Source organism: Caretta caretta, chromosome 2 (assembly GCF_965140235.1).
Source record: "Caretta caretta isolate rCarCar2 chromosome 2, rCarCar1.hap1, whole genome shotgun sequence".
NCBI lineage: Eukaryota > Metazoa > Chordata > Testudines > Cheloniidae > Caretta > Caretta caretta.
Window position 1 is genome coordinate 247387440 of NC_134207.1, and position 13249 is coordinate 247400688.

At 42.1% G+C, this 13249-nt stretch overlaps 1 protein-coding gene across 3 annotated transcripts in view; it reads left to right on the forward strand.

The window, feature by feature from the left end:
* The window catches only part of ADARB2 (adenosine deaminase RNA specific B2 (inactive)), a 427450-nt gene that overhangs the window by 368875 nt on the left and 45326 nt on the right, over nt 1-13249 (forward strand). For all 3 annotated transcript variants that reach the window (XM_048837675.2, XM_048837673.2, XM_048837674.2), the window contains one exon: nt 5053-5204. In XM_048837675.2, coding sequence (XP_048693632.1) covers nt 5053-5204 — 152 coding nt within the window. The remainder of the gene's footprint in view (nt 1-5052; nt 5205-13249) is intronic.

A 13249-nucleotide genomic window follows, 5' to 3' on the forward strand; every position in this document is an offset into this window, starting at 1 on the left:
TCTCCTGGCAGACAAACCCAATGTGATTCCATTGCACAGCTTAGGGCAGAGGTTTGGGGGGGACGTACAGAGGGTCTATATGCCATGTGCAGAGCTCAGTCACAGAATGATTCCCTGCACCCCAATGCATGGGCAGACTAGGGAAAAGACAGATGATTCTCTACTGCATAAATGCTCCCATCCTTCCCTATGGAAAGGACACATTAGTGCTTTGCAAAAAGAAAAGGAGTACTTGTGGCACCTTAGAGACTAACCAATTTATTTGAGCATGAGCTTTCGTGAGCTACAGCTCACTTCATCAGATGTAAATAAATTGGTTAGTCTCTAAGGTGCCACAAGTACTCCTTTTCTTTTTGCGAATACAGACTAACACGGCTGTTCCTCTGAAACCTGTCATTAGTGCTTTGGTGGCTACTTTACAGTCTTCATCATCTGTCTGTCCCCCACGCAGCCCAGCTACTCAATTTGGTCTGTGAAGGCTGGATTTCACCTCGGTGAATTTATTTTATGAGTTTTTAACAATACTCTGTTTTCTTAATAATGGGATCTGATCCTTAGGAGAAGTAAATTGACATAACTCCACTGACTTCAATGGGACTTAAACACATGCTTAAGTTCTTTGCAGACTCAGACTTTTGTCTAATAGTCTGTAGACGGGCTTCAAAAAAGCAGGAACAGGGATGCATGAAGAAGCAACAATAGGGATGGAGGAGGACTAGATAAGTGAACAAGGACATTCTGCTATCTTCTATATTTGATACAACTACAAAATTATAAAAATGATTTAAATTACAAATGCATATTTTTAATTCTTCTTGTTTTTGACATTAGAAATGCCAATTCCCTGTTTGTTGTTTTTTGTTGGTGGTGAGGTTTTTGATGATTAGAGGCCTGGACTGGGAGCTTTCTCATTTCTCAAGTGAAGAGATAGGCATGTTGAATGTTTCACAAGCAGAACTTTTCTCTCAAAGTTTGTCAGAAGTTTGAATTAAATAGATGTTACAAAAATTTTTGGCTGCTCAGATTTATTTTATTTTATTTGTGACAGTCACAATCCCACTAATTCTCTAGATGTCTATGAAAAGACCAGACTTTTCCAATGTAAAAATAAAAAGCAACAACAAAAAAAACTTTTTGGGGGCCTTCTTTATACATCATAAAGAATGAAGAAAGGCTTCCAAAACTGTTTTATACCAGTGAACTGCATTGACTTCAGTGGAGTTACTTCTGCTTTACATTGGTGTGAGAAGGAGAATCAGGCTCTCTATTTTCATTCTTTACAGGTCACCCTTAATAAAACTATTATCTGCCTATTGAACATATTGGTATGGCATAGTGATCTTGCTAGTAAAGAGGCTTTGCAGTTCCAAGGGAGATAAGCTGCACTGGGAGTTTATGCATTTCCAACCAATCAGATTGCAACCTCTATCCAAACCACACTTTAACTTATACATGATGAAGCATGTAGTAATTTTCATCCAATCAAATGAAATTAGCTGCAATAAAACCAGCCACTTCGCCATAAATTTAACTCATACCTTGTTTTCATCCCAGTGGTCTCTTAATGGACTTGACTGCTTTTCTGTTAAGCTTGCTATTAAGGTACCTGTGGGAGACCATACACATTTATAGTACTGTAATTGGTCTACTGACTTCCCTTACCTGCATTTTACAAGCATTGTTTGCCCAAAATAACTCCTGTAATTTTTTCAGAGAGTAAGAACCTGATTCAGCAAAGCACTTAACATGTGCTTAACCTTAAGCACATGCTTAAATCCCTTTGAAGTCAGCTTTAAGCATATGCTTGTGTTCTGCTGAATAAGGAAAGGCTTAAGCACGTGTTTAGGGTTAAGCACATTCTTTTGAATCAGGGCCTATACACTGAAAATAGGAAGCCCTACCTGTGTCTCAAAATTCCCAACTTCTGCTATTTTGCTGTTACCAATTCCGCTCACCTGTAGGCCTTCCTTCACATCCCAAATACCAGATATGAAAGAAAGAGAGTGCATAATAGCCAAATGCATAGGAATAGATTCTGCCTTTTAGCCACTGCCTGCATTGGAACGGGTATACTGATAGCAGATCCTGAAGTCATGATGCTTGTGCCAATATAATAGACTTCATTCTTCACTGTGTAGTTATCTGCGCCTGTGCAAAGTAGGTGTAAACCACATTCTGACTTAGTAATATTTGAAACCCTCTGTGCATTCACACTACGCAGGGGCTAGGTAATGGGGAATCTGGCCCAATGGCTCTGGGAGAAGAAGTGCATTTGACACGGTATACCATTCTCTCACTGTCCCGTTCTTATGAGCATCACTTTTGGCTCTGGAATCCCCTCGTCCTAGCACTCTGAGAGCACAAGGATAACCCTGCACCTGGATCCAGCACAGGTATACATGGTGCCCAGGGAATCCACCCAAGTCATGCTGCCCCCAGTTCTCATTAAAAAGAGAATCGTGGCTGTCTCAGTATCAGAGATGCTCAACTGCTATGCAGGGAGGGATCTGATTTCAAAATCAGCCCTAGAAATACCACCCCACAGGCTGGTTAGGAGCCTGGAGATAATAATGCTTTCAGAATCCTGGAACAAGACCGAGGCTGCACTGCCCTCTAGCTCTGCTGACTATTTTTAAAGAAGCTATTTATCTCCCATTAGCCATAGATATTCCTTGATACTCAGGGAGTGGAAGAGGAATAGGGTTAATCAGTGAAAAATAATAGAACAGGGTGGGTGATGATTACTATGAACTCCCTTAATCCAGCCCAGTAAAGGACTATTCCAACATACCTACCACCCTACCTAGCAACTGTTTCTAAGTCACACAAGCTTTCTCCCCCTCCCATCCCCCCACAGAGTTTTACATAATAATAGCAGGTTTCAGCACCATTAAGACTGCCCTGCTCTGCAGTCTCCCAGCTGATTTTGTAGTGAATTATTTAAAGGCAACAGTGATTTCTCTGAAGTCCAAGCAGCAGGTCTTAAAGGTATTTTATTATTTCAGAGGTTTCTATCAGGGCGATAATATAATTAGTGTGATTGGGAAAATTCCGTCAAAGCAGGAAGAAAAACAAGAGAGCTACATGTGGCAGTCTCTTCTCAGGAAACCTTGTGGCTCGCTTTTCCTACAGGCAGGGTAATGTGCCTGTAAATTTTGCCTGACAGAAAACGCATCATAGCCTCAAAAACCGACAAAACAACCAATCCATGGAAGAGTGACAGCCAAATACCTCTAATGGCGCACAGATTGCACTGGGAAAAAACAAGCAGGCCCCGCAAGGAACAAGCCTGTTCCCATCTTGGAAAAAAAGCATCCCAGTTACACCAAGCGTAGGCAGAGCAGCAGAATTACCCTGCGCAAAAGGATTGCTCACATTTCAGATTAGATGGGCAGAAATCCTGTTCCAAGTAGGAGAACCTTCCACATACAGACCCAGTTCTGGTCTCAGATATGCATACATACTACTCATTGACTTCACTGGGTGTATCTGAGGGCAGAGGTGCGATCACAGTGTGAGCGGCTTGTCATTTCTCAGCTACACTAATCACATTATCACCTTAAAAATTATAATCCTCATCACTAAAAGGTGTGTGATCCTACTGCCTGTCAAAAAAATCATCACTGCCTTCAAACAATCCAAAGGGAAATCACCTGGGATGCTGCACAAGAGAGCAGCCATGAAACCTGCTCTTGTTTTAAACAACATTAGTGAAAGGAATTTGCCTTCTCTAGCAACCTTTGCTAGGGTGACAGGTTGGCTAAGTGCAATGTGTCCCCTTCTAGCTGCAAAGCCACTTAGGCAGTAGCAGTAGTAAGCTCTTATCTTCTAACTGAATTAGTTTTGTAAGAGAGACAAGGTAGGTGAGGTGATATCTCTTATTGGACCACCTTCTGTTGCTGGAAGGTATAAGCTTTCAAGCTACACAGAGCTCTTAGGTCTGGGAAAGGAAGCAGTGTCTGAAGTGCTCTGTGTAGCTCAAAAAGCTTGTACCTTCTACCAACTGAAGTTTGTCCAATAAAAGATATCACCTCACATACTTTGTCCCTCTCATATCCTGGGACCAACACAGCTACCACAGCACTTCGGACAAGAATTAGTATTTTAGCTAAAGTAGTAGAGGTCTGTGTTTTTGGTGCACAGGGCCCAGGTTCTATCTTCATTTCACCAGGTAACTTGTGATTCCCAAAGATTTCAAAACAGACAAGAGAGCCACTGTCAGTCAAGAATCAGAAGTCAGTTATGGGGGGGGGGGGGGGAAGGGGGCGGCATTCCTTTAGCATTCACACTTGGCTATGGATGAATAGGGAGGAAAACAGAAGCCCGTTTTTGGATGTCTGAAATCTGTTAGGTTTCAGAATAGCTGCTGTGTTAGTCTGTATTTACAAAAAGAAAAGGAGTACTTGTGGCACCTTGGAGACTAACCAATGTATTTGAGCATAAGCTTCATCCGATGAAGTGAGCTGTAGCTCACAAAAGCTTATGCTCAGATAAATTGGTTAATCTCTAAGGTGCCACAAGTACTCCTTTTCTTTTTGAAATCTGTTATTTTCTTTTCAGGATTTCTGTTCATAAATTCAGGGCACTGCGATATGACCTCAATTCTGCAAATCATTTAAGCATGTGCTTAAGTTACCTTGAATTTCAATGGGATCTGAGCACATGCTTAGGGGTTGTGATTAATAGGGATAATTTGTTAAACCTAAGGGAGCTGTTCTCCTTTGATATGTGCACATAAGTCCCATCAGTACCAATGAGATTTATGTACTGTATTTGCACATCCAGATCCCCTCTATCATTCGAATAAATTCCAGCTAAGCAAGCCAAGAAACACATCGACAGTTCCTGGACCTTTTGAGCACCTCATTTACTTAGAGTAGCTTATTATTTTTCTACCATTGACACTAGCCAAAATATGATGAAAGGTGCTAATAAAACAAACAAACAAAACCCCCAAAGGATACAAAGAGAAACAAAACCACCACTGAGAAAGCAGAAATGTTTCTGATTTGGAATGTAACAAATGACCCGGAACTTCTTTTGTGATCATAGCAAACGGCGAGAGGACTGGGAGCGATCAGTCTTCGTGCGATTAAAAGAGGGAGGCTACAGGCTGAAAGAAAACATTCTGTTCCATCTGTATGTGAGCACTTCACCCTGCGGAGATGCACGCCTCAACTCCCCCTACGAAATCACAACTGACTGTAAGAGCAATTACTCCTCCAACCCTACCCCTCCCCTTTTTTTTAAGGCAGATCTTTGTTCCTTTGTTTGTGGATAACATATTTCACTAGCAAGCACAGATGATAGGGGTGTGTGTCTGTCTGGATCTCTGTATGTATGTGTTGGGATGGAAACGGTATGGGTGGAAATGAAAGGGTCAAGTGTCATGGGACTTCCGTGCCTGCCTGCAGCTCAGTGGCTGTGCTGTAAGAAAACCCCACAGGCCCTAGTAAATAAACACCTTTCATGTAAAGACCTGGGAGATCATCCAAGCCATGGTCCTCTGGTGGAGCAGAGCATCACAACTGTAACTGGATTTGGCCGTTTCCTTCTCAGGGTTTAGGTTGTACAATCATAATAGTTCCTTGTGATTATCAAAAATAGTCTGTCATCCGATGATCCCAAAGCACTTTGCAAACAGCTTGTTGTCGTTATTATTAATTTTATTATTATTATTACCCAGTTCTTATATGATGATTTTCATCCACAGGTCTCAAAAGCACAGTAGTTTCTAGAGGCCCCAACTGAGAACAGGATCCCACTGTGCTAAATGCTGCACATATACGTAGTGACAAACAGTCCCTGCCTGAAAGAGCTTACAGAACAAACAAGACAGAAATGAATGGAAGGGGAAACAGACACAGAAAGGTGATGTGACCTGCCTTAGGTCACACAACACCCTTGTTGCAAGTATCTTGATCTTCATGTTGCAGGCAAAGAAACTGAGGCACATAGTGGAGAGATTTGATCAACCTCACGCAGCCAATGAGTGGTATAGCTGGAGAGTGGTACTTCTCCCAAACCCCACTTTACAAACATATTTGTTCATTTTTAAATATTATTTTCCTGGGAGTGGAAAGTTTCACACTTGTAATGATATGTGGAACATCAAGCCTACCAAGCTGAAATTAAAAAAAACATTCCTATTGGTAGTAATATTGGTCCCAGTTTGTAGAAGGTGAAAAGATGTCCTGGACTGGGACTCAGAAGACCAGAGTTCTATTCCTGGCTCTGCTCTGGCCTGCTGGGGAACCTTTGACAAGATACTTCAACTCCCTGTTTCTCAGCTTCCCTGTCTGTAAAATGGGGATAATGATACTGACCTCCTTTGTACAGCACTTTCAGAACTACTGATGAAAAGCGCTATACAAGGGCTAGGTATTAATTATTAATTTATTATTATTTATTTCTATATTCTGTAATGGTGTCATGGAAAATATAAAGAAGAGAAAGAAAATGTCAAAAAGTCAAACAAAAAGCTAGTCTAATTTCAAGGCTAATTTCAACAAAGAGCTAGCACAAGCCATCAAACACCAGTGATTACTCTCTAAAGATGCATTAATGTTTAAAAACAGCATCTCGCCTTGTGGTTTCTGGTTTTGAGTAGGAATATGGTAAGCCTTTATCAATATGTGGAGTGAGTGAAATCCATTCCTCAAATCTCCTAAAAATTTCCTGCGTTATCCACCGTTACTTCCACAGCATCCCCAAATCTCCTTCTTATGTGCCTTGTTATGGTAAAAGAAGAGATAAGTTTGCATGCACTCAAAACCACATTCTTAAAATAGATGGCACTGGGTAACAATCAATGACAGATGTAAAAGTTTGACACTGGGGCTATGTCTACACTACCATTTATGTCAGCAAAACTCATGTCGCTCAGGGATGTGAATATTCCATCCCCTGTGCAACATAAGTTACACCAGCATAAGTGTAGAGTACACAGCACTACTACCGCCAACATAGCTACTGCTGCCCATGGGGGATGGATTAATTATGTCAACGGGAGAGCTCTCTCCCGACAGCATAGAGCAGCTACACAAGAGATCTTACAGTGGTGCAGCTGCATTGGTACAGCTCCGCGGCTGTAAGCTCTCTAGTGTAGACCTAGCCCAGGTGTTTGTAATGGCTGTAATGCAGTCTGTAGCTGAAGGAGGAAAGATCAAGCAAATCCCTCTTGAGCATGACTGAAATGAGCCAATGAGTGACCAGAGCAGAAGAGAGTAAATCTATAGAATGGCATCAGTGTTTTTCCTAGATCAGGGTTGAGTTGTTCTGATGGTTGATGTATCTTCTGCCAACAAGGGACAATCACTTACTTGTAATTCTGAAAATATAACTCCATCAAGATTCTGACTTCTGATTCCTTAGTGTGAGACCAGCCGAACTCTCTCAGTTCTTACAGAACTTTGATCCTTTGAGGGCAGCAGTAGTGGGATAAAGTGAGGGCCATTCTCCCCTCAGCCAGCATGTCCCACCACTTGCCATGTGTTAATGCTGGCTCCCAGACATTCCTGTCAGTTCTGGAGGTGAAGCTCCCAAATGATAAACCAGTTTAATCATGGCCCAAAAATGGGCCTCAACAAAAATACAAGGTGTAAATGCTGATTCTCTGTACATAAAGATAAACCCCAAAGTCTGAGGGTGAATGATAATCCTGTCAGGATAATATCTTCAGAGAAGCAGGTAATTTAGTCACCAGTTACAGATAAAGTAACTTTCCTTTCCCTCAAGATACCCACAATCTGCCAGGATTGACACTTGTGGAAAATAAGCAGCTCTGGAGAGAACAAATGAAAAAGCAGGTAAAACTGCTATAAGCAGCAACACTAAGGGCGATAGGAAAAGAAGGTAGGAGCGTAATAAAAGTTTAACCTATCTGTCACAGTGCCTGGTATGTGGCTCACAACTGAGGGGCCAATCTTAGGTCAGACTGTCAGAAAACAGGGCAGACACCCCAAACTGGTGGTATATTCTATAATTAGAGATCGCCAAGCCAGTAACAAATGTGCGCTACTGGAATACTGTCTCACCATGGAGCCAGAGGCAGTCCCCTTAGGCACTCCAGATGATTTACCAAGAGACAAGCTGGACTTAATGATGAAAGGTTATTAAAAACAATACTCATCACACATTATTTTCTTCCAGCCCCAAAGGGCCAATCATGTACCCAAGGTTAGGGTGTACTTCAGCTCTCATCAAAGAGCTGACAGCCAATTTCTTAAGTAAACTGAAGATTTATTAGGTAAGAAAAGGAAATGAGAGTCATTGAGAGGTTCAAGCAGATAAAATACAGTACAGGTGAATTAGAGTTTGTAGTGCAAATGATGCAGAGATGTAATGTCTGCTAGTTTTCAATAAGTTCCTCAGGGTTTCCCAAAATTGCTTTTGGGGACCTCTGTCTTGCATCTGGAACCCCCCTGTCAGTGTTCAGATGGCTCAAAGGTGTGGAATCACTCCCAGTATGCCTTTTTATAGCTGAAAACAGTCTAGCAAGCATTTTCATCACCACATGGACCTTGCTTTGTTGACTAAAAGTAGACAAAGTCTATGGATCTTCCACTCTTCTTCATATAATGACCAATGCTTAGAAATCAACAACCTTCTCATTCAAAGTTTTAAGGCTTCAGTTCCGGCTGATGGGCCATTTAGAGATAATGTAAGCATAATGTGATAGCCAGGAACAATACTTCATTAGATTTTATACATCAAGTAACTTCACATCTAAACATTTAAATACAGGCCTTTTGACCTAATGTTAATTAAGTAGAGTTGCATACATAATGTAAAAGTAATTACAGAGTTACAGGACATGAAAAAGGATATAACAACAACAGGTTAATTGAGTTACACTAATATACGTTAAACAGGATGTAGGTAGATGAAGACAAATGCAATTAACATCTGTTCTAACAAGTGAAGTGCCTAGTGCCTTTTAACATTCCTTTGAAGTTCACCCACCAGTGAAGTGGTACACTTAACACTTCTCTGAAATCTTGACCTGAGCTAGCCAGCTGCCAGGACCACACTACCTTTAAACAAAAGGACTAGAGTGATTCGGGTATTTAAAGACCAGTCATACTTACTTCAGTACCAGATAAATTTGCTGAAACAATTTAAAAAATATTATAAAAATCTGTTATGAAAAAATGTTTTGATAGGAACAAACCAACATGTCTTCTGTCAAGAAAAATCTTGGTGTGCACACAAAATGGTCATTAATAGCCTAATCTAAAGCCTGTGGTAGTCAAAGGAGAGATGACCATTGACTTCAGTGTGTGTGGCGGGGCGGGTGGGGACTGGCCCCAAAGGAGAATTAGTTGACTTAATTTATTTGGACTTTCCAAAAGTCTTTGGCACAGTCCATCCCCAGAGGTTATTACTAAGTAGTCATGTGATCAGAAGTAAAGAACTGTCATGAATTAGAAATTGGTTAAGAGAGAAAACAAAGCATAAGTAGTCAATTTTCAACGTGACAAATAGTTAGCAGCAGTTGGTGCCCCTAGGTTCCATATTGAAATCGGTGTTGTTTGCAATATTTGTCAGTGATCCAAAAAAGGGGAGTGTCTGTTTTTGTGTATGTCTTTGACATAATTTGCAAGTGGCACAAAATTATTTAGGTTACTGAGGACTAGAGAAGACTGGGAGGGACTCCAGAAAGCCCCAACAAAGTTAATGGCACATGAAATTCAGTGTTGACCAATTAATGATAACCACCCAGGAAAAAGTCCTGATAGCATTGTGGACCATTCAATGAAATCCAAATGCTGCACAACATACGAATGCTACGCGTCCCCATGATGGACTCAGAATTTGCAGTAGGAAAGGTTTTGACTTTGTGAAAAACCAGTGGGGCAATCTGACAGTAGCTGACCAGGTATACTGTCTAGCTAAGTACCCAAACACAAACAGTTTGAAACAAGTACTTCATATTTTGGATACCAGGCTCCAACCTTCATCTCACTCCACTATAAAGAAGAGACAACGAGGTCTATAGTGAGAACTGACCCAATACAGATAGGCACAAAACATCTCTCTGTCTAAAGGACACATATGGGTTGATGGAAAGCAGTGCAGTGCAGCTTGCAGTAGCTAAGGCTTCCTATATAATGTACCCTTGCTGTGTGATTGTAAAGCTGCTTATTTATGTAACCCCTCATTATCATTGTATGCGAGTGCCTCACTGCCTTTAATGTGCTTATCTTGTGACACCCCTGTGAGGTAGGCGGCCCCACTGACTGTTTGGCAGGCTTCCTGCTTCTGATGTACTTCCAAAAAAATTGCTCTTGGTTTTTGAATCTTTGTCTAGTTGCTTTTCAATTCTTTTTCGGCCTGCCTAATTATACTTTTACGCCTGGCTTGCCAGAGTTTATGCTCCTTTCTATTGTCCTCAGTAGGATTTAACTTCCAATTTTTTAAAGGATGCCTCTTTGCCTCTCACTGCTTCTTTTACTTTGTTGTTCAGCCACAGTGGCACTTTTTTGGTTATGGTTTTGTTTTTGTTTTTGTTTTTGTTTTTTTTTAATTTTGTTTTTTACATTTAATTTGAGCCTCTGTTATGGTGTTTTTTAAAAGTTTCCATACAGCTTGCAGGCGCTTCACTTTTGTGACTGTGCCTTTTAATTTCTGTTTAACCCGCTTCCTTTTGGGGCCTACAAGAGCAGGCACTTGAAAGTAGGTCTCCAAATCCTATGCTTGTGCCATAACCAGTGGACAATCTTTCCTCCCTCCTCCAACTCCTGTTTCACACACTCTCATGTTGACACTTCTGCGTACACATTGCTGCGGATCAGAGGACCCTGTGACCACCTCTCCTTTTCCAGTGCCCCCTCCCACTTTGTTTTAGTTGTGCCTATTGTACAGACAGCTGCTATTGGCCCCGGACCTAGTGACTATGCTTAGGGGCAGTATCCTAGCTCTATTGTTTGCAACATACTCCACTGGTTTATACAGAATACAGTGCATACATTACACCTTTCACCACCTGGGAAACTACAGAATAATCGAATTGGGCCATTGATGTGTCTTGAGGCTTCTTTGATTTGTTAATTATTTTCATGAGCCTCCTTTGAAGTAAAAGGAATCACACACACAAAAAAAAACCTGAGTCAGTGAATCCTTAACTTCCCAAACTCTCTTCCTCCAGCAAGTTTTTGCTTCTCTGGACATGTTTCTTCCAAAGTGTGCACTCTCTCTCTACATGGATTGACACAGATAGATAAAATCTGCCCTAGGGCTGTCTCCACTCTCCTCCCCTGGGCTGCTTTTCTATCTCTTGCTAACATGCCTTGTGCCATTGACTCCTTGATAGCCCAGCTCCTGTTTTATCCCCACTCCCTTTAGGTCTGAAACACACCATTGCATCTGCTCCATGGGGCCTTCCTCCTGCTTGTCTATTAACCTACAGCTGTGCTGGAACTCTGATGCACACAGATTCAACAGAGCTCCAATCTGAACTGGATCCACATGCAACCATATGAGCTGGGTCATTGAATTTGTGGGTAATTTAGAGGTGTGATGTGAATTTTTCAGTGGGAATGGGGAAGGCGAAGAGAAGAGCACATGGAAAGACACACCACATGAAACCTTGAATTCATATACTCCATAGATGGCATTATGATTTTAACAACTCAAGGCTTCAGCTGCTGATCTTTTTACCCCATCTGCAATGAAAATGCAAGCTCAAAGCTCTGTTTCCTCCCGTTGACTGAGCTGTTCTAGAGGAAGCAGCCTGGCCAAACCAGCCCTGTTAGAGTTAGTAGAACTAACCTAAACTTTTGTGGGTTCAGGTTTGGTCACCTGGGGGACAGACATTGCATCACAGTATGATCCCCAGGTCAGGAACCCAACCTCAGCACAAAAGCAGCAGAAAAGGACCAGCCTTACCAGGAGGCCATATAAGCCAATCCATCTTCCAGAGAACTGGACTCAAAAGGCAGTGATATCCATGGCCCATCACTTCTCCATGGAAAAGTTCCCCAAACACAGACTGTTCTAAGCTGACATCAGGATGCAAATATCATCAGCTTGCGATGCTTCGTGAGCCACAACCTGTGTCCAAACTTTTTGGAGTTTGGTCAGTGTTTTCAGAAATGCATGAGAAAATTGTCAGCTTCTCCTCTACTGATCCCAGCTGCTGTTTGAATGGTCTGTTCCGGAATAGGCACCTTTTACTTTTGTAGTGCTATTTTCTGCTAGGAAATGTTTGTTTCTTGGAGAGGAGGGGAGGAAAAGGTTCCCATTTCAAGACAGAACATCTAAGTAGCAGCTCACCTCTCTGATTAGGTACTGTTCAGTGGTAAAAAAAAAAAATGAGGTTCTTTATGGATTGGAATATACTACCCTCAGGGCAATCAATGTATAGGTGGGACACAGTCATTTTAGGTGGGGAACTATTTAGTTTTAGCTGTACACCTGCTCAATAATGACAGGTACTTTTCACTTCTCAGTGCTTTGCTGTGATTGCTGGGCTGTTCAGTTAATTGGTGCTGCTGCTTTGGAGGCCCCCCCGCTTCACTTCAAGTGTACGTAACTTGAGTTAACTCTGCAGTGAAGATGTAGCCAGCACAGTATTCCCTGTAGTTAGCTCTCCCCGTCATTTGTGCCTGTTGTTCTCAGCTGGGAGCAGAAAATGACTTTAGTTTCTGGCTCAGAACAGCTGACATGGCAGCACTGCAGAGCGTGGCAGCAGGTTAACAGCTTTGTACAGGCCTGCCCTCAGTCCTAATGTAGCATAACAGCTCTGTACTCCTTGGGCCTACCTGCGGGAAAGTAAGAACAGGGAAGCAATACTGTAAAATACCTGTTGGCTTTATTATTGGCATTATCATAACCCAGGTAGCTCTGAAAGAGGAAGACTGCTGTCACTGCATATTGTGAGCTAGCAAGGAGTCATGGGCAGACAGATCTAATGGTCAGAGCCCGAGTCTGCAGGAGCAGGATGGATCTCAGTTGCACAGGGAACTTCCTGTTCCTGCGCTGGGTATATATAGAAGGACCCCCAGCTGTGGCAGCGTCCCCCGGGTGCAACGTGGACTGTGGGACCCCTGAGCCCTCCGAACCTACCAATCTGGGATGGCTCTCACACTGTGATGCTGATGTCAAGCTACAAACCTCTGACAGACACTGCACTTACACAGCCATCCAAAGGCAGGGACACACCCAACTGAGTTATATCAATGATTTCTCAATCACTCATGAACCAATAATAGTAAGGCTCCAGCCAGTTCATCCCAGCTCCCCAGCC